Source organism: Natrix helvetica (assembly GCF_964273705.1).
Source record: "Natrix helvetica genome assembly, chromosome: 2".
NCBI classification, from domain to species: domain Eukaryota; kingdom Metazoa; phylum Chordata; class Lepidosauria; order Squamata; family Natricidae; genus Natrix; species Natrix helvetica.
Genome location: NC_138552.1, coordinates 45,645,929 through 45,670,992, shown reverse-complemented (window position 1 = coordinate 45,670,992; position 25,064 = coordinate 45,645,929). Strand labels below are relative to the sequence as shown.

General features: G+C 35.5%; 1 protein-coding gene across 8 annotated transcripts in view; it reads right to left on the bottom strand.

Annotated features, from left to right (window-relative positions):
• Positions 1-1,367: 1,367 nt before the first annotated feature.
• CAST (calpastatin) overlaps positions 1,368-25,064 on the bottom strand; it is an 84,833-nt gene continuing 61,136 nt past the window's right edge. For 7 of the 8 annotated variants that reach the window (XM_081942887.1, XM_081942891.1, XM_081942890.1 and 4 more), the window contains 20 exons: positions 24,405-24,503; positions 24,074-24,166; positions 22,141-22,242; positions 20,795-20,878; positions 19,362-19,409; positions 17,770-17,874; positions 17,007-17,108; positions 16,440-16,541; positions 15,443-15,544; positions 14,725-14,808; positions 12,681-12,728; positions 12,365-12,448; positions 10,505-10,609; positions 9,890-9,991; positions 8,801-8,893; positions 8,126-8,179; positions 7,276-7,368; positions 4,789-4,860; positions 3,756-3,816; positions 1,368-2,713 (listed from right to left, as the gene is read on the bottom strand). In XM_081942887.1, the coding sequence (XP_081799013.1) occupies positions 3,766-3,816; positions 4,789-4,860; positions 7,276-7,368; positions 8,126-8,179; positions 8,801-8,893; positions 9,890-9,991; positions 10,505-10,609; positions 12,365-12,448; positions 12,681-12,728; positions 14,725-14,808; positions 15,443-15,544; positions 16,440-16,541; positions 17,007-17,108; positions 17,770-17,874; positions 19,362-19,409; positions 20,795-20,878; positions 22,141-22,242; positions 24,074-24,166; positions 24,405-24,503 (1,623 nt within the window). In that variant the 3' untranslated portion in view covers positions 1,368-2,713; positions 3,756-3,765. Of the gene's footprint in view, positions 2,714-3,287; positions 3,535-3,755; positions 3,817-4,788; positions 4,861-7,275; positions 7,369-8,125; positions 8,180-8,800; positions 8,894-9,889; positions 9,992-10,504; positions 10,610-12,364; positions 12,449-12,680; positions 12,729-14,724; positions 14,809-15,442; positions 15,545-16,439; positions 16,542-17,006; positions 17,109-17,769; positions 17,875-19,361; positions 19,410-20,794; positions 20,879-22,140; positions 22,243-24,073; positions 24,167-24,404; positions 24,504-25,064 lie in introns of those variants that run through there. The other variant, XM_081942888.1, reaches the window with a different exon arrangement.

Below are 25,064 nucleotides of genomic sequence, written 5' to 3'. Positions count from 1 at the left end.
TAAATATAAATAAAGCATCCAAATTTTAATCATGTGACCATGGGGATGCCGCAATGCTCATAAGTGTGAAAAATAGTCCTAAGTCACTTTTTCAGTTGCATTGTAACTTTGATCACTAAATGAATGGTTGTAAGTTGAGGACTACCTGTAATGGCCATTATTTTAAAGTAACCATTACGTTAAAATAACACTACAGACTCCAGAGGCTAGAATTAAATAGTATTTATCAGTAACTGAATGTTGAAATGAACTTAAGAGAATTATTTTGCTACTCAGAGCAACTATAAACCATAAAAATTAAGGCAGTGTATAAGTGAAGGTTAATTGTTTTTCTCTTGTCTGTTCTAGCACAATTTCAAGGAGATTGAGTTGTCTTAGACCCTCTTCCCTCACCCAGCAACAGCTGGTCCCACCATGCTTACACCACACTTGGCTAGCCACTTACCCACTTGCTTGAGGGCTGCCTGGCACAGCTGGCTTTCTGCCAGTTTCTCCATTGACTTTACTTCTTGGAAGTCAGCAGGAAGTTATGAGATAGTCCTCAATGATACCAATGGGACTGCCGTCACTAAGCAATGGGGTCACGAGACATCATCCTTTGTGACCATATTGCATAGTGATGGAAATTCTACTCACAATTGCTATTGTTAAGCGAGAATTATCTGGATGAAGATGCTTGTGTAGTTTTTTCTTTGATGGCAACTGGCAAAAAATGATCACTTTCAACAAGCTTAATTATTCACTTAATTAGGTGTATTGGTGCATGCTGTTACACTTCATTTTTAGAATAAAGGTATAAAAGTAATATAGAAGGAGGCATCTGTATCTCAGGAATGTCATTCCTTCATTAATGTTCTTGTTTCATCCTCATTAATTTGTCTATTTATTCACAAGTCATACATTTATGTTGTGGTGAAAGACTTTTATTAAACATTTTGATGGATTTCACAACAATGCTGTTGCATTAAACTACAGTATTCCTGATTTCTGAGAGTAAAGTTGAGAAGTGTATTTTTGGCTTGGAATGTATCATTTCCAAAGACCTCTGCATTGTTAAAATATGCTGAAATATTGGTGTTCTTGGTGAAACAAAATGGCAGAATATTACTCTCCAAAATAAGTTGCGCTGTTTTAAATTTGATCATTTATAGTTGAGTAGCATCGAATTTCAATAATTAAGACATAATTTCTAGTGGCAAAGTATGTGAAAAGTCCACAATCCACAGCAGTACATAAAAGTAAGGTTGGACTGGTCTGTGAAATGTGTGTGCCAAAGGATTAGGTAATAGAAATTGATAATATAATAAAGCATATTCAAAGTATTTTCAATAGAATTCAGGTTGCAACAGAATACAAAATAACAAATATAAAGTAATACATAAAATGTTTATTAGTGTGGCACATTAAAATGTCAAGTACAGTTCAGTATTGACATTACATGTAATTAAGGACAGTCTCATTGTCTTCAGTATGAAAGATGTAATCCACAAGGAAATATTTTATTGAATCCATTTGAAAAAAGTAAACGTGATAGAAAACACCATGCTCTTTCTTTTAATCACCATGCAGGTGAAAAGGAATCACACAGCTAAGATTCCTGGAACAACTAAGGTTGGTTTAGTTTATAGAGCCAGCTGCCTAAGAAAAGGTGTGATAATTTTAACGTGGCAGTGGGTAGAGAGATTTCAAAGCACATCTGAATCTGGAACTATATCCATCTCTCACATACCCTGCATGGAATACTTAAAGAAAGGAAAGCACTGAAATTTGATTAAGAATTATTCTGAAATCAGCTGTGCTGTGTATCTATACTCTAGGACAGTGTTTCTTGAACTTGACAACTTTAAGATGTCTGGATTTTAAATCCCAGAGTAGCTGGCTGGGGAATTAAATGAATTGAAAGGCACACATCTTAAAAGTTGCTTAGTTTGAAAAACACTGCACTAGGATAAGGATTCTTTGCATGTTCTCAATTCTATGGATGGTTATTATGCCATCCTATGTATTCGGTTCTTGTGTTACATATTGCTCAGAGTAAAGCAGATAGTATAGAACAGTTTTGGGGGAGAGGGTTGGTGGGAAAAGTACTAGTTACTTTTCTCTATAAGTTTGGATGTAGTACTATATCTTTCCCAGGAAACCAATGACAGATGTAGCACAAATGCTTTGTATACGATGCAAGTTTTAGAGAATGGCACTGTTCATTATTTGATAAGAAGCCAAGGCTGCAACGTAGAAGCTTCTACTCTGCTCCAATTTTGAAAACTTTGCAACTATTTACTCATTTTCCCCTAACAATTCTCCAGCAAAAATACTCATAGGCAATTGGCCTAAGAAGGCAACCAAAGTCATATTTAAAGCATTCCTTTTATAACAAACTATCATAGATTCACTGAGATTTACAGGCACTGTGGGAAGATTATGTGCAAAATTTTGCATATTTCACTCCTATTAAATCCATAAGAAATATCTTTCTTACAAATATAAAGCATTCTTTTCTTCTCAAAACTTAAGAAAATGACAATAATACAGACAATAAAGTAAGTGTCTAGAAAATGTGAGTTCATCCTTGAAAATAGCAAAATAAATGCTTTGCATGCCAACATAGCCCAATACCATAAAATGTCCAAGATGCTATCTTTTTGCAAAACTGCTTTTGTTCAAATACAGCTATCCATCAAAATAAAGAATTTTCACACTGGTGATAAACATTCTGAAAAGATAAAAATATGTTCTGTTCTTAAAAGGAAGTGTGTCATAGCATTCAACAGCTGAGGCAGGAATTTTAAAACAAAAAACTAAAATATTCAGATTAGCAGATGAACAGGGTTGATTTAAGCTTAAACTGACCAATAATATAGAATTTATAGAGCTGATCATCTCAACTTTGTGACTCGATACAAAAACAAAAGCCAGGATATAAGAACATAACATTGCACCTATGATGTTTCATATAAATAGAATCCTCTTACTGAACATAATTTCCTTGTTTAATCAAATTTGCTTTGCTCCCAACAGTAAAAACTAGTGTTTCATTAAAAAGGCTAGCAGACTTTTTAAAAACAAATATCAAAGGGTTGTTGTTTTTTATCAGGCAGCCAGATGGGGCAAAAGCAAAGGCTGGATGGTGGCAGGGGGCACACTCATTCTCTCATTCTTCCCAAGTGGCTGGGAAAGAGGTCTTACTGTAGTTCTGAACTTATATTTTGCAGTATGCTTCAAAATTAACCAGAGGTCTATAGAAAAAATTAGCTCAGGGACAGCCAACAACAGTCACAGGGAGAAAATGTTTTTTAAAATGATTTATTCCAACTTCAAGGATTATGGCAGTGATCTATTATCACCAGAAAGAACAAACTTATTTCTTTTGTGAATGATCTGATTTTACTTGTTATTTGTAAGAAACAAGGCGAAAATGTGCCTCTGTATTTTGGTGCTGATATTTTCAGGAGAGGCCTCCAGGGACTGCAAAAGAGGACTGATGCATCATGTAGGTTATCTTATCTGTTACTTCAAGTGTACAACAATGGATCCCTAATGGGAAAGATGTAAGAGGACATCTTACAAAGAAGGATCCATGTCGGGAAAGACTTTTTAGGACATCAGAATGTGTACTATGAGTCAAACTAATCTCTGAATTAGTGAAAAACCTGTCCTGATGTCAGGGTTTATTACTACAGATTTTCTAAATGTTAATTCATTCTGAGTCACATGCATATTATATATTCATGATAGAAAACTTAGGACTGCATTACCTGATGACATTTAACTTTTTTTTTGTTTTTCAGATTTTGCAGTGGAAGATTGTTCCCTTGCCTTAAAAGAAAGGAAAAAAGAATCATGACATTAGTTATTGCATCCATGTAGTAAACACTGAATTCACAGAGTCTGTTATGAATTATGTCTTGGGGGGCTGGTTTTGGCTTAGCGTGTTCTGTGAAGTGAAGTTTTTCAATAGGACAAGGTTAATCAAACCATAGTAAAGCATGATGTGTTAGCCAGATCATTTAAAAATAATGGTAAATAAAGACTTAGGGTGGTGTGTTTGAAATACAGAAAATGATCAAAAGCCAGAGATTGGGGTAAAAAGATTTTCACGCCCTAAAACCATCTCTCTTAAAAGTTAATTGGTACTTTCATATGTATCTAAAGATTCAACATTTGATCAGAGCAATGACACCCAATGGTAAATGTATTTTTTTACCACATGGGTTATCCTTGACTTAATCACCATTGGGATGAAATTTCTATTGCTAAATGATACAATCATCACTTAGCGATTAGCCATTGTTAGCTAAGGTGGCACTCCAATCTAAGCCACTCCAGATTAGATCCCTCCCAGCCACAATACAAGCATCTAAAACAGCAAAAAGGTTATCATTTACATGTTTAAGAAACTAAGATAGAAGCTACTATTAAATATGCCTATGAATTTAGGCAAATAATGTACGCAGGTTCCATAAAATCTCCATTAGCTTCTACATGAAATTTAGAAATAACGTTCTCATAAATATGATTCAGGCCAGGGTATAGTTTCAATTGATTATAGTCACTCTTCTTTGTATCCCCAGTTTCACATTGCTCAACCTGAGTACAACAACAGGTTCATGATTTCTATTCTAGTAGTAAGTGAAAGTAATTAAATGAGATTTAAAAAATCAGGCTTCCTGACTAACAATAGAGGATAACAGAATAAGCTTAAAAATTGCACATAAGATGATTCAGAAATTCTCCAGCTCATACAAGAGGCAAAGGTGGAACAAATCACACTATGCTAAACAATCTTACCTTCTTGGATGTTTTGGATTTCTTTTCCTCCTTCCTAGGTTTAGATGAGGCAGCACCTTTTGATTTCTCCTCCTATGCCCAACAGAGAAAATTGCTTGTTCATTTTTCCAAGAAATAACATTTTTTCAAAGTGTAGTTGCATGAGACCACAATTGGGACCAGAAATGGTCCTGAAGGAAATCATATTTGTTATGTGAATCCAACTTCCCCCAATTAACATTTCTTGTTAGAAGGCAGTTAGGAAGATCACTAATCATGATTAAGTAACCACAGGATGCTGCTATTGGTGGTAAATGTAATCTGGTTTGGCAAGTGCCTGAATTTTAATCACATGACTATTATGGTAATACAGTGGTCCCAACTTTGAAGACAGGTCAACTATCACTTTTCCCTATTTCAATCATTAAATGGATGATCGTTAATTCAAGCATTACCTATGCAGAAAAAATGAAATTAATATGATGGAGATGTAACCCAAGGGTTGAGAATAACTGGAAGTAGAAGCTAAAACTAGTTGTTAAAGGTAGAACACCATATAGTTTCATAATATAAGTTTAAGAGGCGTTATGGTTTTATATAATGCAGCTGCTGAGACTTTAGTTAAGGAAACACTTGACTGGGGAATTAGATCTCCTGCCAAGCATCTCCTTTTCTGGTTCTGCTTTCTCTTCTTGTGGAAGATGTAGGTTTTCTAAAGCTTAATGTTTAAAAATACAGGTTCATGCATATTTTTTATTTATGGTGTGAGAATAAAGTATTGCATTTTATTGAGGGCATATAAATGCATGTGGTAAAACTCTGCCCTATTTCAATTGTTTTAGAGAGGCAAATGAACAAAAACAAGTCTATACTTAGCACAATTTTATTGTGAGAAAAGCTTTATTAGCTTTTATTTATTAGAGACATTCAAAACAACTTTTATTTTTGATGAGTGAAGACTTTCTTTGGATAATTTAGGCAGCATTTGCACCGGAGACATGAGAACAAATAAAACTCAGATTTACAACTAAGAAATAAAAGCAAGAACAGGCATTTAATACTTGTTCCCTCATTCCATTTGAATCTTAAGAAACCTGAATTAGCATTTAAAACAACCAATTCTTTGCTCTATTATTTGAGTTAATTGATGCAGGTTCCTGCAAAGACTAGAAATAAAATATCACTCTTAAACAGCATTTGTTTAACAGGTCTATTCTTAGTTTTAGAAGCCAATGTGGGATTAACTTCAGCTATATTCTCATATTTGGTAGAATTTTTAATTACCTAAAAATCAGGTTACCTAAAAATTAAACCAAACCTACCAAAGGAAGGAGTTTTGGTATTTGGTATTTGGTAAAGCTATATGCAAATAATTGTGAGTAGATAAACCATGAATTCTGTCTTTTTAAATATTTAAATGAATCCAGTCCTCAAATTTTCATGGAAATAGGAGAGGAAATAAAATTATGCAAGCAAAATTAAAAACATGAAAAAATGCATATTCTAAAACAGGCAGATGGCGCTCTAGCATAGTATAAATGGGGATGTTTTAGAGGAGTGGCATTAAACTGAGAAAACATCTATTTATAAACTTTCTATTAAACATTGTTCACTGGATAACCACAAGAGAGACAGAAAATATGAATGTTTTTTTTAAAATTCATTTCACACAGTATCCATGATAAAAAGCCAGAGCTAACCATGTTCGTTATAATCAACCGAATGACACAGAAGAGAATAAGCTTTCAAGTTTCAAAAACCCCTAACAGTTGTTTTGCTATATGATTAAGAACAGATAGTTTTTAATTTTTTTCCAATGTATTTTTCTCCTTTTTCCTGGTCTATTTCCTTATTGAAGAATTCTTAGACAACTCAAACTTGGACATAATTAAGGTCTAATAAAGATTGTTAAACCGAAGATGTTGAATTTCTTCTCACATATATGGATTTCCATGCACAATAGGAAAAAAAATCCACATTTACGCAATATGGTGTAGTGGGGAAGGTGCAGGCCTAGAAATTGGGAGATAAGAGTTCTAGGCCTTCCTTAGGGATGAAAGCCGGTTGGGTAATTTTGGGGCAGTCCCTTTTTTCAGCCCAACCAAACTCAAGGAGGTGTTGGAGAGAAAACAAGAGGTAGAAGTACTACGTTTGCTTCTCACCTTAAGAGCAAGGTAGAAATAGTAGGTAGTACAACTTTGATTCGGGTCATCTTGGACTTTTCAAATGGGATTCTTTATTAAATATGACTTACATTCAACAAGTAGAATGCATATATATATACATACATACACACACACACACACACACATACATACACACAAACACATACATACATACATATAAAAATTCAGAACCACATAAATCAAATCTTGCTTAGCAGCAGATTTTACTTGCTGTTTATTAGGCCATTTTGCAAACTACCTTTTGTTACTTTTGCTCCCTTAATGTGGCAGGACGTTAAGTCTGAGTTAAAGGGCACCTGATCTTGCCAAAAAAGAGACCTACCTTTGTTGAAGGTGGCTGGGAAACAGCAGGTTTAACACAATGGTCGAAATCCCCAGAAAGAGCATCAATGGCTGCTGAGTCACTGTCTGGCTTCTGAAATAAGAATAATTATTTTAAAGAACTGCTAAATTTTCCAAGACCATCGTACGAGATAAGCTCTAAACCAAAATACAGAAATTTCAAACATCTATTTGTCAGTTTCAAACATATTTGGTACAAAAGATGCAGAGCAAATGAAATGAGGACTTTCAAAATGTAGAAATATTTTCAAGTGCCACAGGTCTTTGTCATTAAAATTAAAACCATCCTTCTCTTTAATGGTCACCACTGGGGCCTACCCCTTGAGGGTCTTCACTGGTACATGGGGTTAATTGATATGAAACGGCAGACAAACAGCTGGGAACAAAAGCCCACCAAGCTGCAGCAGCAGAAGTAATAAAAGTACTCCATTATCACTACCAGAGCTAGCTCTATTTGGTTTCTAATTCATTATGTGTCATAAGAATCCTGCATTTATTTAAAGAATTTGATTGGTTTCTTGACCTAAATTTTCTTCAGCTAAGCCACCCAAGGTCAACTAGATGAGATGGATAGTGTAGAAATTTAAATAAATAAAATAAGAAAGAATACGTTCTTTCCAATATTATTAAAGATGGAAGCTATCTTATTTCTCATTGGTCTTATACAAACTGATAAGACACCTTTTCATCTGAACAGTATTAAAATTAATGCTACATTAAGGGATTTATATCCATCATTTTGGTCCTAGAGGTAGATTCATATTTCAATAAACTAAGCCAATCTATCGACAAGCAAGCACAGCATAGAATTGAAAGTAATACTTCCTTACCGTTTGTTCTTTGGGCTTCTCACCATCTTTATCTTTTGGCTTTATAGGTTTACCCTTTGACAAAGATAAACATAATTAAATATCAGTTTCATTCACCAACCTATTCAAGTCTAGTCATCTATTTTAAATAATCTAGAATGCTTGTTAGATTGTTCAGCTTTTCCTAATTCTGTTTGTTCAGGACTACCTGCATGCTGAAACTTTAAATGTTTTATTGTATTTATGGAAAACCATATCTCCAGTAAAAATCTCCATCACTGGAGATTTTCAAGAAAAGATTGGACAATCATTTGTCCTGAATGGTGTAAAGATTCCTGCCTTGGGCAGAGGGCTGGACTAGAAGACCCATAAAGTTTTTTTCCAGTCCTATGTTTGCATATATGTAAAACACAGCTTCAATAAATATGAAGGGTTAAAATGCTTTCATTTTCAATATCAAATAATCTGCCGTAGTTGCTCTAAAGCATCCTTCACTAGACTCTTAGACAACAACTCCCACGAATCTTGGTTAACAGAACCCATCCTGAATGTTCAATTTCAACACATTTAGAAGCCCCTAGGGCTGTATTAGTTTTTTTAATCAATGTTATTTGACAGTCTATTCCTGCTCCAGTACATTTAGTTTTTTTAAAAAAAACATATGTCGTAAGTTTGACTTTAAAAGTATCTATTTACCTTTTCATCTGAGTCCAGAAGATGTCTATATTCAGGAGGGATTGTATCATCTCTTTCTCCAAGTTTGTCCAAATGTTCAGCTTTGGCTTTTTCCTATAAAAAGTGGGCTTTTTAAAAAAATGCACTATTTTTTTAGAGAAGTCTAATGAATTCCAACCATCATTTATAGATGACAGTCTTGTCTATATCTCAGCAGTACACACAATCTTTTCAGAAGAATGAAAATGTTTAAAAACTGATGTCACATAAACATTACAAAAAATGCCACAAAACATTGCAGTTTCAAGTATATGATATGTTTTACAATGCCATCTAAATGCAAAGCAACATATATATTTTTTGTAAATTAGTTCAAGAAATACTAGGACATTTTAAGACATTTTAAAATATTTTAAGTCAAGCCTCTGAATTTTCAGTTCTTTGGAACTAAGTCTTTTGTAAAAATTAACACAGATTATAGCAAGAGTAATAGCACTTCGACTTGTAAACCGCTTTACGGTGCTTTTTACAGCTCTTTCTAAGCGGTTTACAGAGTCAGCATGTTGCCCCCAACAACCTGGGTCCTGATTTTATTTACCCTGGAAGGATGGAAGGCTTAGTCAACCTTGAGCCCGGTGGGATTTAAACTGCCAAATTTGCTGGCAGCAGGCAGCAGAAGTAGCCTGCAGTACTGCACTCTAACCACTGCGGCCCAGAGGCTCTTATACATAAACAAATCTGTAGTTTTTAAGTAAAAATTTTCTTGCACAGGTATAATTTTGCAATCTAAATGTATTTCATATAAACAAAGACTACCGAGATAAAATTAAATTTTTATTTTTATTTTCAGTAGTTAAAAAGGCAAACAAAGGGAGCAAAAGAGTTCCCTAGCAGGAATAAGCAATAAAATGGGCAGTGAAACAAACTGACTTTACAGAGCTGACACAGAAAACATCTATTTTCTCTACTTCTTCAGCAAACTTTCCTGGCTCAGTCCATCTGTACTTCTGCCAATTACTTAGCTCAGGACAGCTAGTTTTCTTTGAAACTCCGGAAAACAAGTACAGTAGTAATTCACAATTTGGGGAGAAGGGTATGTTCTTTTCTCACCTTTACTTTATCCAAAAATGGTTTGTTTTCATCTGGGTCAGGCTCTCTTTGTCCCAGTGTGTCAGCAAGAAGGTCTGCAGCATCATCAAGTTCTTTCCTACCCTGACACATTTAAGAAAAACAAAAAACACATATGTAGACGCAATCATAAACTTCTGGAGGGGTAGAGATTATGTAGAGCCCAGTGAAACAGCTTTGAAAGGCTTCAGGAAAAACTAGAGTCATCATTTTATTTCTGCACCTCTGACTAAAAGCAAGGGAATTCAGCTTTCAATACTTCTAAAACCTTTTTTAAATAGTTGTAGATCAAATTTAACTCAAACAATGCTTCCAATGGAACTCAAGGACACTACTAGATTGCTCCAACGAGTAACAATATATATTAAAAAAAAGCAAATGACTAGGTGCATATATCTTTAAATAATTTACAGTTTCTTCCAAACTTCAAGATCCTGGACTTGAACTTGAATCAACAACATTCCTAAAACATCAAATGGGGCTAATGAAACTGAATTGCAATGTCAACATATCAGAATATTGATAGGTTGCTGAAAGTTGCTAATGTCTGACATTTTGGCCATAAGAACAGTTATCAGGAAGTATTGCTCTGCTTACTGGGAGGACTGCTTCTTTTGGAACAGAAGAATGCACAGCAGAAGCAGCAGCAGAAGAAATAACCTCTTCTGTAGGAACAGCAGGCTTGCTAGGACCTGTAGATTTCTACAAGGAAAGGAAATGATTCATCAATACACGTAAAAGTGAGACAAAAAGAAGTTAAGACAGAGAACTGTTTCTGACCTGTCCCTTAATGCCTCCTAAAAAGCATTTGGGAGGCATTAAGGGACAGGTCAGAAGCAGTTCCCTGTCCTAAATGCTTTTCTAAAACTAAAGAAGTTACAGAAAAAGCAACAGATTTTTCGCCCAGTAACTATTGCTGAAAGGGGAGGGGGAGATGACATTGAAAGAGAGCATGCACTGTTGAAAGGGAGTGCCACACTCTTAGCTTCAGCTAATCAGAACTCTTGATGCAGATGGTTGAAGAGGAAGAAGCAATGCAAAGAAGTAGGGCATTTCCCCTCTTCTATAAAATGCAAACAAGCTAAAATTTATTAGGAAAGCAATAGAGCATTTGCTCTACACTTCTCAAATGGCAGCAATGACTGAGACACAAATACCTTTGAAAATTAGGTCACCTGAAGAACTTGGGATGGGCTAAGCTCCTGCTTGCTGCTTAATGGTGATTCTAAAACCCTTCTTATAAAGCTTCAATAGGGATTCTCTCATTTATTTTGCTTCCTCCTCTCTACTCATATTGTCCATCTCTTGTTTTCTCTTCTAGTGCAGCTGCTTGCTTTGTTCATCTCATCTCCCTTTTTTTCCCACTGCTGCTTTAAGTTGGAAGAGGTAGATGGACAAGTGACTCTGTTTTGAAAGATGTTTTGTGTGTCTATGTAATAGGAGGTTCATTCATCTTACAAAGGCAAGACATTCCAATCAGAAATTACTATAACGTTCCTTGATATATTTTTGCCCTTTTTTCGGCAAGATTTCTGGGCTGTGTACAGATTCATAAATGCAAATATATCTATAAAAGTGTCACGTGATCACATTAATGTATATGGCATTTTAAAACTGATCTCTGAAAATCATGTGTGTTCCTTTTTCTTTCAAATCAGATTTTGGAAGGGAAACCTGCTATCAGCCAAAATTCAATCTTTCCTAGCCTGCTAATAAAATGAAAACTCTCAATGTTGACTGCCTTCTATAAAAGTCCCTTGTGTTAAAAAAATTCTGGCTTATCCAGAAATGTTCTAAAAATGTCAGTTAAAAGATGAACTTGCGATATATCAACTATGAAAAAAAATCCAAAATATGTGTCAAAATGTATTTAAAGGGATGTAAAAATGACCCTATAAATACGTTATTGTGCAGATCTAGGTGCTTCTATACTTGAAATAACACTGAGTGCAATTCAACAGTATAAAGGTGTGATGGCGAACTAATGGCATGGGTGCCACAGGTGGCACGCAGCGCCCTCTCTTGTTGGCATGTGAGCCGTGGCCCCAGTTCAGCTCTGCTGTGCATGTGTGCACCTCCCACCAGCCACTGGTCATTGGGTCTCTGCCACACATGTGCGGGGGGCAGGGCACATGCGGAGGGACCATGCACACATGCATGGGTGCATGCATGGGGCCATGCGTACATGCACAGGGACCCCATGTGAGGGGCTGTGGGGCATGCAGGGGGCTGTGCATGCATGTGCAGGGGTAGGGCAGGCACAGGGGCAGTGCGCACATTGCATTGGGGGGGGGGTTTCAGGTGCGCTTTGAGCACTCGGTCCGGAAAAGGTTAGCCATCACTGGTATAAAGTATACAGTTCTACTATAGTTAATAGAATTTTTTATATATATCTAGATTATGTATGTAATTTCATCTGAGTGTCAAAAGTCTCTCTCAGACTCAACCAATCCTTACCAACGGTGTTTCTGTTGTTGATGCTGGTGCAGAACAAGAAAACCCTTCAGACAAAGCATCAAGAAGTTCACTTTCACTCAGGGGCTAGAATCAGAACAAATTATTAAAAATGTTTTAATGCATGTCTAAATGTATTTTCTCCTTCATAGGGTGACTGAACACAGAACTCTCCATTTAGAACTCTTAATTATGAAAGAATTAATAGTCAGTTAAGTAAGTGTCCAATTAGAAGACATTATGCCATACAAAAGCTTTTAATTTATTTATTTCTAAACCTTATATATATATAAGGTTCCTGACCAATCTGTGCACTCACCAGAGGCTTTACTTCAGGTTTTGGCAAAAGTGGCTTCCCATCTTTATCCTGTGGAGGGAAAAAGGGAATCTAGTCATTACTGCACTGTGGCAGTTAGTCAAATATTAAACATAATTCTGTCCTAAATTTAGGACATCAACCATCTCATAGAATCAAGTATATATATTTCCAGAGTGACCATAACAAATGCTGCAGCTGCTTTTATTAACTGCATATTTTAATTAGCTTCTGCTCCTTCCTCAAATATGTTTGTGAAAAAGATGGTGTTGCCCTTGCTGAAAGATGAGCTGGAAGATTTAGTTATATCTGTTATAAATATATACAAGATATATCTTTCCACCGACTCAGAAATTTTGAGAAGAGTCAACATGTAATCAAGTTACATCATTCATACTAATTCAGGATCTTGATATATTGTACAAGACTGTCAAGGATCCACATGCAATTTAAAATGCTATTGTCTAGATAAAGGTGAACAATATAGCTTCCAACACTCCTCAAACTAAAATTCAACATAAAAAGCAGGAATAATTGCAGGAGGATCATTCTTAACTGCATTTTGCTGTTACAAGTTCCAATGAGTGGTTTTTTTTGTCAACGAATTTTGCTTTTGGAACTTTAGAAATATTTTATTTAGTTTTAATGTTTATTACTTTATGATGACATAAAAAGGATCCTGTAAGCTGCCTTTTTAAATGAAAAAGACAAGACACAGTAGCTTTTTCTATTTACTCTTTCAATGTAACAAACTTTCTGCTCTAGCCCCAATTAGTTAATTATTTCTTTTGTCATAGTAGGCACCCAGCACCTTCTAGACCCATAATCCAGATCCATAATTTTCATTAATATGTAAACTCCCTTGCCAATGCCTAAACTAAGCAACTCCAGGGATTGGGGAGTTGGGAGAGAGATTGAAGGGCCATTAAACAAACACTGGCAGTGCCAACATCTAGGATAAATCTCAAGTTGATGCATTCCTACATTTATGCATTTCTACATTACATCTGCAAGCAAATTTCTGAAGCAACATGAGTTGTGAGATAAAACAAAGCTTTTAGGAATTTGATCTGTTATTTTTGCAATACAAGGTGTATAGTAATATCTCAGAACTGTAATACTTACAGTATTAAGTGTGCAGTACAGAAATATTGCAAATAAGATCCCAAAAAAGGCATGAAACAGGGTTATTGAGGTGCTCAAAAAACTCAAAGAGAGCAACCACAATCACTAAATTGAAGCCTCATAATATACACCCCCAAAATGGTAACACTACTCTCATATTGTCATGGCTACTATTTTATCTCTTTTTTTTTTGACCCCCCACTCCTGCAGACTTCCCCAATTTCAGGACACGTATTTGAACAAAGTTAACAAATTAACTAAAATTGGTTTGGGACCTTGCCATCACAGACCTAGCAAATATATTGCCATATGAGAAGAAAAACATGAAGAAAATGGTTCAGAATAATTTGTATATTTAACTGAACTCTTTACACAGCTATCAATATATTCTATAGTATAGAATAGTACCTGCGTGCCGGTGGCAGCTGGGAGCAGCGGCCACCCTACTGGAACGGTGTTCTGTTGGGCCCACCTGCCCGCCCACATTCTTTACCTCTTTTTAAGCTCACTGGACCATTTGTACAAGCACACGCAGCGTACGGCACCTGCACGACCTCCGCCGAGCAGCTGGAACATCGCAGGGCGGTTGGTGCACATGCGTGCACAGCGTGCTGGCCTGAGGTAGACGCCGGGCCCCGTTGCAACATACCGGTTGCAACGGGATCCGGAAACTACCACTGGTTTAGATAGTGAGCTAAGCTGTCATTGGGCACCTGATGTCATGTGAATAAACTGTACTAGATCAGGCCAAAGCTCCATAGAATCTATACATTATGTCTTGTGTAAGCAATAACATAAATCCAAAATTCATCACTTGATATACTGAGGTTTATGCCACAATTCTGCAGAAAGTTTATTAAAACATAAAAACTACATTTTTAACAACAAAAGTGAAGCATACAAGAAAAATAAGCTCTATTACCTTTACTTCAGTTAATCTGTAATCCGGAGGGATGGTTTCTTCCTTTTCCCCAAGTTTCTCATGTTTCTCTTTTTTTGATTTTTCCTGAACAAGAAGAATACGAGAAACAGAAACTTTCAACAAGAAGACAGTTTCAGTATAATTCATTAGAATTGTCCCATTGCTTTGTATTCTAAAACAATAACTAAATCTATTGTTGACTATCACAGAGATTCTTTCAGCCAATTCCCTACCACACATGAAGAGCATGAGAAGAATTATTCAACAAGTGGCCATTTTAAGATATATTCCTTAAAACCACAGCAACACCCATGTTCTTCTTCTTTCATGCCGCTTTCAAAATACTATTTTAGGATATCTCTGATTGTGACTGCAATGATGCCTGGTAAGCTTTGAATTGCTTGAGCATGGTTTGTGGAACAAGTCATAATTGACTTGACTTCATACATCAGGCTCCGCCACAAACCAGAATGATTGGCTTCACACAATGCATGAAGCCACAAACATATATAATTATGAATATATAATGTTCAGTGTTGAAATCCAGCCACTGTTCATGGCACTGTTCCATCATTGGAGAAATACTTTCAAAAATTGAAAATTACAGTAAATGCTAGCAATTATAGAAAAACTACACTTCATAGCGAACTATTTTGGTACTTTCAGAAAATAAGAAAGGCCCTTTCCATTATAATCAGCAAATTAGATATTTTATTACTTTCACTTTATCCACAGCAGGTTTTTTTTCTTCTGGAGCAGGTTCATTTTTTCCTAGGCTTCCAGATAAGGCTTCTAGTGCTTCATTAGTTGCTTGTGTGCTCTATAAATAACAAGCAAAATCAATTAATAGGTATTTTTAAAAACTGATTGAAAAATGAGAAATATAATACTATTGATCTCAAATTTAACATAAAATAACAGTCAAGAAAACTTGTTACTATTATGATAGTATTGTAATGTAGAATTGGTTAGACTAAGTAAAAAAAATAGTAGTACGTATAGACAAAATTTATATGGAATTTTCTCCTAGATAAATTACATTTAAAGACTTTCGTTTGCCAAAAGCTTAAGTTAAATTGGACTTAATCACCCCCTGAAAAAGATTCAATCTAACAATCCAAAATATTAAAAAAAGAGAAAAAAATCCAGATTATCTCAGCTCACAAATTATTTATATCAGCATTTCTCAACTTTCATAACTTTAAGATGTGCGAATTGCTACTTCTGGGTGGTCTATACCGAAAGTTTTCATAAGGATATTAAAGATAGCAATAGCAATAGCACTTAGATACTGCTCTATACTGCTTTACAGCAGCAGTCCCCAACCTTTCCGATGCTGGTAGTGCGACAGTGAAGGGAGAGGGAAAAATTTTGCACATGTGTGCCACTTGTACAAATGCAGCTTTGCACGCTCACACTCTACTTGGTATCGGGCCATGGACTGGGGATTGGGAACCTCTGCTTTAGAGCACTCTCTGAGCAGTTTACAATGTCAACATATTGCCCCCAACAATCAGGATCCTCATTTTACTGACCTTGGAAGGATGGAAGGTTTAGTCATTCCTGAGTTGGTCAGGATCGAACTCCTGGGAGTGGGCAGAGTCTAGCTATTGGCCACTATGGCTTTGCCATAAAATCAATTATTGGACTTGATCAAGTGCAACTTGGGATATTTTGTATTAATTTTATATTAATTTATGTAACTGGTTACTCACTGGAGAAGTGACTGTAGGAGCTGAAGATTTCACAGAAGGCACAGTTGAAGCTGAGACAGCTTCTTCTGCAGATGTGTTCTGGGGCTTAGTTGACTCGGGCTTCTAAGGCACAAACAGATACTAATTACAGGATTTACTTTTGCATACATAGATCAGGAGGCTTTGTGTGTTTAACAGGCAGATATAATGAGATTCCAGTCAATCAACACAATTAAAATATTTGATTTAGAAAACATCTGAACATTTCATCTTTATATTATATTCAACGAATAAATCTTCTTCCGTCATAAGATACTAGAATCAAATAAAAGTTTTTGTTCAGTTTTTAAATAATATATACATACCCACATACCCACACATACAAAGACTCTCTCCCTCCCTCTCTCACATGTACATGTACACACACACACACAGAGAGAGAGAGAGAGAGAGAGAGAGAGAGGGAGGGAGGGAGGGAGGGAGGGAGGGAGGGAGGGAGGGAGGGAGAGAGAGAGAGAGAGAGAGAGAGAGAGAGCTATTGCCCTCTCAAATGTGACTTCATTTTGTGGTCTCTAAGAAGATACTCACTGATGAAACTTCTGATGAAGCCAAAGGTTGCACAGGAACAGCTATAGGAAATGCAGCTACTTTTTCTTTGGGAGTTTTGGAGGACTCATCTGCCACAGGTTTCTTAGGGGAAAAATGATGAATTAATTTTAATCATTAAAAGGTATGACTGTTTGAGCACCATTAAAAGGAGTTTTGCCTAAATCTCTATTTCTCAGCATGCTACCTAAACCTTAACAAATGATGAGTTACAGAAGAGCAGAATATAAGATGAAGTTATACTATGGATGAATTTACACAATTTTTCATCTGCGTCTATCCAATGCAATCTTTCTCAATCTGAAATTCTACTGATGCATTGAAAAATACTACTCTCATATTTCTCAAAAGAGCTTCCTAGCTGAGGACTTGGTTTGTTGGATTTATATTGCTGCTCATCTTACTTTTACATGGCATGATATAAAATACATGAATGGACAATATTTTTTTAAAAAATAAATAAAAATAATAAAACATGGCATCCAGGCATAATCCAACCAATCATCCACATCACCAGGAGCAGTGTCAAATCCATGAACATCAAGTTTACAAAAGGCAGCAGGGACAGGCCAAACAAAGGGGGAACGATGTTTCAAAAATCTCTCGTTCTGGGCTCCACCAGGCAACACTTCTTAGCTGACAGGAGCAGAACATGCCATTTTCACCATATTGGGGCAGAATCAGTAGAAAAAGTAATCTAATTCAATATAGTATTTTGGATTTAACTGTAGCATTTGGGACAAACCTTAGATGTATCAGCAAGTTCAGCTGGTTTTGATTTTTCTGTGGAAGAAGCAGGACAGACAAAATCTTTTGAAAATTCATCAATGAGTTCAGTCTCGGTAATTGGCTGTAAAACAAAAAGGGAAAATAGATACAGAGTAATCAATTAAAAATAGACAAAAATGACAGCGACAATAGCAATAGCACTTAGATTTACATATACTTGCATATACTACTTCATAGTGCTTTACAGTACTCTCTAAGCAGTTTGCAGAGCTAGAAAACTGCTGACTCTGCCTTCGACAATCTGGTCCTTCATTTTACCAACCTCAGAAGGATGGAAGGCTGAGTCAATCTTGAGCTGGTCAGGATCAAACTCCTGGCAGTGGGAAGAGTTAGCCTACAATACTGCTTTCTAACCACTGTGCCACCACGGACGGCTCTTATAGTACAAACACTTATCAAGTACCATTTATCAAGTTGGTATTCTTCAGCAGAGGTAAGAACATGATTACTGTGGGGTGAATATTTGGTTGGAAATATGTATGCATTTCTGCTCAAAAGAGAGGGATCTGAACTCCCCTCCCCCGGAGGAACAGCACTGTATTAATAATACGGTTGCAAAAAAGGGAATCTTGCAGTTTCCCTTTCTTCTGACGATCCAGTTAGCCTGCTTTAATGCAAACTGATAGCACACCAATAGCATATTATATTATACACCTAACACAAAGAAAGATTTCTAAGATATTGATTCAACTCTTATGAGATTTTATTCATAATGCAAAACATGCCTCTGTTACAGTATACTGTAAATCAAAAGAAGATCTGAAACTTTTAGAGCAATAGGCATTGGTAAAATATTATTTTACTTGCACTGTAAGAGACAGAAAACTAAGGTAAGACATGCAGAAGGAAAGTATATTTTGAGTTTTTAAAGTAAGAATGTGAACCACTGGTGGGGGATAATAGAGGCTTATAAAATCATCTATATATAGAAAAAATTCAGTATTAAAAAGTTTTTCTCAGCCCTCCACAGTATTAGAACCTGGTCTTATTTGTTGAAGTAAGGTATGAGGAGATTTGTGAATGGTGAAAGGAAATAATTTCTTCAACTACATGTTATTAAATTATATAAATCATTGCCATCAAATGTGCTAAAGGTAACCAATGTATGAAGACAAATTGATATAAGAATAAGGCTATTCATTTGGATTTCTTCTATTACTAGCAGAAAAATACTCCACATCTAAAGTGTCAGTTGCTGGGAATCAACAATGAAAGAACACTTTTGATTTCCTGTCTTCTTTCTTTAATTTCCTGCATGTACAGAATTGAAACCTGTGACTTACAGCTCTGGACCAAACAGTCCTTTGTTTTGGTCTAACTTAGTATTGTATTTGCTATTGCAAAAATAGAAAGGAAAAAAATAATAAAAAAGAAAAGAAAAATCTTTATTAAGAACTTCCCTTTGTATTATACTAAACTTCCTCCAAAGTGAATATTGAATGTATTTTCAATATGTTTTGAAAAAAGAACTGATAAAAATTTTCACTCAATTTGTTGTTTTTCAATAGAAATAATAGTAAATAAATATTTTAAAAATTGTTAAACAACCTTTGGTTTCTCTTCGGCTGTTGGCAACAGTGGCTTCCCATCTTTGTCCTAATATTTTAAAAAAAGAACTATTGTTAAGAATGCAATTTGTATTCAATCAAAATAAAAATAGTGAAGATGCAAAAGAAGTCCAGACTGGAACGGAAATATTTTCTCAATTTCCCAGAACTTTAATAGTTGTATATCATAACAATAATTCAGATGCACAGTTGATTACTGAGAAGAAACGGATCAAGCTACGGATGATGTAGTAAGCCTAGTGTCATTATTAGGCTTTGACCATGCTGTCCAGTTGTCAAATTCCCTATACTAGGTATGTAATTCAAGAAAATATTATACGCTGAAAAATTTAGGCTTTGTTACATGTCTAACTAATATAGTTCATTAAATGAATGGTCAAAAGTCAAGGACAGCCTGTAAATTCTGTCATAGACAATCTTTTTTCTACACAGACTTAATGGAGTTCATAAAATTCTAAATGTTATTTTTTGTTGTATAAAACATTAAACTAGTTGATCTAATTTCACAGGTGTCTCAGATGCTTAATATACCATTGGTACAAACAATGTTATTAACAAATGTTGTACCAGTAAATATTGCCGCTGAGTAGTATCTGACAGATGTCATTTGTTCTTAGCAGAGAATATGTTAAAAATTAATCTTCATCATCTATCACTTGGGCCAAAGTCAGTATCATCACTTTCATCCATTTTTTCCATATCAGCACCTTTTTTCCAATTAATGTTGGATTTCCCCATAAAGAAAATTAGCAGGAAAAAGAGCATCAGATCTTTCGTTTTAGACATTATATACCATTGCTTCCTACTGTAATTAGTATAATTGTTTCTAGATATTCTATTATATTTAGATGTTAATACTATCCGTTCAGCCAAAGGTGCTGTATTTCTATATCCCTAAGAAAATTAACACCGATTGTTGGCTTCCAGTATTTAATATTTGACATTTGGTAAGCTTGATGATATAGTTCCAGATTCCAAAAACCAGACATCAACAGGCACATAGAGATAAACAACTTCTACATGCTATTTAAAAGAGACAATGAAAAAGCTAAAAGACCACATCACCCCTTCCCAGCAATCACTACCCAGATTCTGGATGGAATCGTTATAATGTGTCCTTTTCATCAGATGGTTGTAAAGAGGTCAAACAAGCATTTCCCTATTCTTGCCTTTCATGGCACATAAAAGCAGTAAAAGATGAAAGAGCAATCAGGTCAAGAATCCCAGTGCTCAAACTGCAATTATCCCTCTTAACCTGGAGACAATATAGCAAAATTTAGAAAAAGTGTCCTTGAAGTAAAACCAGTAAGACATCAACTAAATAACTGAATAATTTAATATCCCAGTGCAATTGCTAAACTAACAAAAATAATATATATTGCATGTAACTGAAAGCTGGAGATTATTAGTTACCAAGGTTGGTTTTAATCTGTATTCAGGAGGAATTGTATCATCACGTTCACCAGGTTTCTTTTCTTTCCTTTCTATGGCCTTTGGCTAAAGGAGGAGGAAAAACAATTTATCAATATAAAATATGATTCTTCGGAAATCTAAATAGATACTCTAAAGTCAGTGGGATTTAAAAGTGCCTAAACCTAAATCAGTCATACCAATGAATGATGATCCATATACACATAAGTATTTCATAACTACTCAACATATAGTATTTAATTAAATAGCACTTTATTCTCCTGCAGTTGCAACCTAATCTTATTACTTTTTATTCCCAAGTACCTCTTAATGTATTTAATTGTACTTAACTCTAAATTTAGGAGTACAACTCTTTTACCAACAAGGTTTATTATTTGTATATTTGTTGATTGATTAGATTTTTTTTTACAAAAAATCTTGCCTTTATTAATTCAATACAATACAATACAATACAATACAATAGTAGAGTTGGAAGGCACCTTGGAGGTCTTCTAGTCCAACCCCCTGCCTAGGCAGGAAACCCTATACCGTTTCAGACAGATGGCTATCCAACATCTTCTTAAAGACTTCCAGTGTTGGGGCATTCACAACTTCTGGAGGCAAGCTGTTCCACTGATTAATTGTTCTAACTGTCAGGAAATTTCTCCTCAGTTCTAAGCTGCTTCTCTCCTTGATTAGTTTCCACCCATTGCTTCTTGTTCTACCCTCAGGTGCCTTGGAGAATAGTTTGACTCCCTCTTCTTTGTGGCAACCCCTGAGATATTGGAACACTGCTATCATGTCTCCCCTAATCCTTCTTTCTCTTAAGCTAAACATACCCAGTTCCTGCAACTGTTCTTCATATGTTTTAGTCTTCAGTCCCCTAATCATCTTTGTTGCTCTTCTCTGCACTCTTTCTAGAGTCTCCACATCTTTTTTACATCGTGGCGACCAGAACTGAATGCAGTATTCCAAGTGTGGCCTTACCAAGGCATTATAAAGTGGTATTAACACTTCACGTGATCTTGATTCTATCCCTCTGTTGATGCAGCCTAGAACTGTGTTGGCTTTTTTGGCAGCTGCTGCACACTGCTGGCTATTACTTTATAAATAAGTCAAGGCAGTGATACATAATATTCTTTTTCTTCCCATTTTCCCCACAGCAACAAACCTGTGAGCTGAGTTATATTGAGAGTGAGTGCTTGGCCCAATATCACCTACTTGGCTTTCTTGGCTAAAGTAGGACCAGAACTCTTAATCTTGTGTTTTCTACTCTGGTGTTTTAATCACTAGACCAAAGTGACTCTATTTTGGGCTCGTTTCCCAAAATGTTTATAGCATAGATGTACCTCTTCAACTTCAACGATGGAACTAGTATCTTCTTCAGGTTCAGGTTCTGGCATACCAAGTGTATCCACAAGAGCATCCAGGGCACTATCACTAATTGTCACCTAAATTGTAAAACCAAAGTGCAATCATTAAAAGAAACAATACAGGCGATTCCTTATATCTTCACACGTGCGGGAATTATTGGACATAATGCTGTATTGACAATTCAGATTTTTCAGCAATTGTTTTATAGCATAATTTAGACCTGATAGCTAAAACATTTGAATGCAGGATGGTAAATTTTCATTACATAGCAATAATCTGTCTTTTTATATTTAATACTGAATTTAAAGTAATCGATAATAATGCAGGTTCATCAACCATAATAATAATAAATCAATTTTGAAACTTGGTTGAAGACGTAGTTGTGGTATAACATTCTGAGCTCAGGAAAGCAGAGTGATCTATACAGTATAAGAGACAATTATGAGAAGTCTCAGGAAAATTAATCCCAGTTTAGTTCAATAAAAAAGGGGAGAAATCCATAGAGTAATTTTCTAGATAAAGTGCCAAACATGTTCTCTCCAGCATAAGTACTATACTTAGTATTATTCAATATTACCATATTTTTCTACTATAAGACCCATCTGAGTATAGGACTCACCAAGATTTTGAAGAGATAATTTAAAAAAAAAGATTTTTGCCCTCCCCGGCCCTCAGGAGCACTCTGCAGGCCATCCAAACCCCCTGCACACCCTGGTTTTTTTGTGAGTTTGAGAGGCCTACAAAGTTCTCCTGGGGGCTGGAGAGGGCAAAAATGAGCAAAACCCAGGACATTTCAGAGGGTTTTGGAGGCCTGTAGAGTGCTCCTGGGGGCTGGGGAGAGCAACAACAAGCAAAAAATGGCCTGCTTTTTGCAAAAATGGGTTCATTTTTTGCAAAAAAAAAAAAAATGGGGTGTGCAGAGAGTTTGGAAGGCCTGCAAAATGCTCTTGGCACTTGGGAGTTCAAAAACAGCCCCATTTTTGTGAAAAACGGACCCATTTTCACTCGTTTTTGCTCTCCCCAGCCCCGAGGAGCACTTTGCAGCCCTCCCAACCCCTCTGGGCCTCCATTTTTGCAAAATGGGATGTGCAGGGCAAAAATGCTGTATTCAGCGTTTAAGATGAAGCCAGATTTTCACCCTCTTTTTGCAGGGGGGAAAGGTGCGTCTTATACACAAAAAAAATAAAGTAGATAGTGATTAATGTCATCCTAATATGTTTTTATAAATTGTTTGTGATACTGCACACCAATAAAAATTTTGAGTAATTATAACACAACATGTAATACATGTAGAAAGGAATTATAGAAGTCATGCCCAATAAAACACAATAGCCACAGTGGAAACAACTGATCCTTTTGGCAGACAATGAAATCACATTCTGATTTCACATCTGAAATTCAAACATAGATGTGTTTGAAATCTTGCAGCAACTAAAGGATATATATTTTATGTGTCCATTATCTGTATTTTCAAATAAGAACTCAACCGCCTTTAAATATCAGCTATTTATCTCAAACTGTTCAAAGGTTCATAATAAGCTGTGGATTACTGACATTTTCTCACCTAAAGCCTTCTGGTGGAAGGCTAAGATAAAACACAATAAGATCTTCATTTCAAAAGCATTTTGGAAAATGCTGAGTGAGAAAAGCAGCAAAGATGAAAATATTTTCTTCAGTTGGAAAGACTCATCCAAAGAATGAAGTTTAAATCCAGTTCAATTAATATGATTCAATACAAATTCTCAGGATACAATTTGAACAATATGAATAATAAGGACTGAAAAAGAAAGCTCAGAAAGTTTTTGTTACCTAACTTCTGTAGCAGACTTCCAAAATCCTTGATCATAATAATTTTGTGCATCTATTTTTGAGTATTAGAACATTAAATAGGGTAACGTATCTATCTACCTCTTCCAGTTTTGGTTTCTTCTCTTTGGGAGGAGCCGAACTGCTGACCAATGTCGTAGAATGGGCTTGTAAAAGCTCATCTTTTGCTGCAGGCTTATAGCACAAAAATATAAATATATAATAAATAAATATAAACACAAAATTTATTGGCATAAATTATAAAAGTAATGCATTAAATCAGCATTAATGTATTAATGAGTGTATCAATGTTTTAAAAGCAATGTATTAAATTAAATGTATTGCTATTGCTAAAGCAATGTATTAAAACTTTCTTTCTAAATGAATATTTCAAGATTGGCAATATTTCTTTAAAAGACAGCAAAACCAGTACCTCTTTTGGCCTGACTTCCTTTTCTCCAGCAGATGGTACAGTAGGGCAAGTGAAATCAGATGACAGAGCATCTGCAAGGTCATCGTCTGTCATTGTTGGCTAAATGAAAACATAAACTGGGTTAGACTTATACTAATTGCCCAATAGCTCTTTACAGGTTATGAGCACCATATAGTTTAATGCAAATACTTCATAGCCAAATTAGCCAATTTCTAATCTGGAAATACCCATCATTCTCTATTAATAGAACCAATAACTTCCAAATTGAAGCAAAAGGGAAAACAAGAGATGTTTTGCAATCTAGTTTTGCAATGGCCTGCTTTTCTAGCAGTTGTTGGCTATTCAATGATTGCATTCACACATAATATCAAGAGTGTTTTTTAATGGCATAATTCAAATAAAATACAGAGAGTCCTCGACTTAAGACCATTTGTTTAACAACAATTCACGATGACCTTGAAAAAAGTGATTTATAACCTGCATTCACACTTATGACCATTGCATCACCCCTATAGTCACATTATCACAATTCAGGCACTTGGCAACCAGCTTACAACAATGACTTGTTGCCACATGATATACTAAAGAACCATGATTATTCACTTAATCACTACCATAAAATTGTCATGAAATCGGATCCAACTTGACTTATGGCCACAA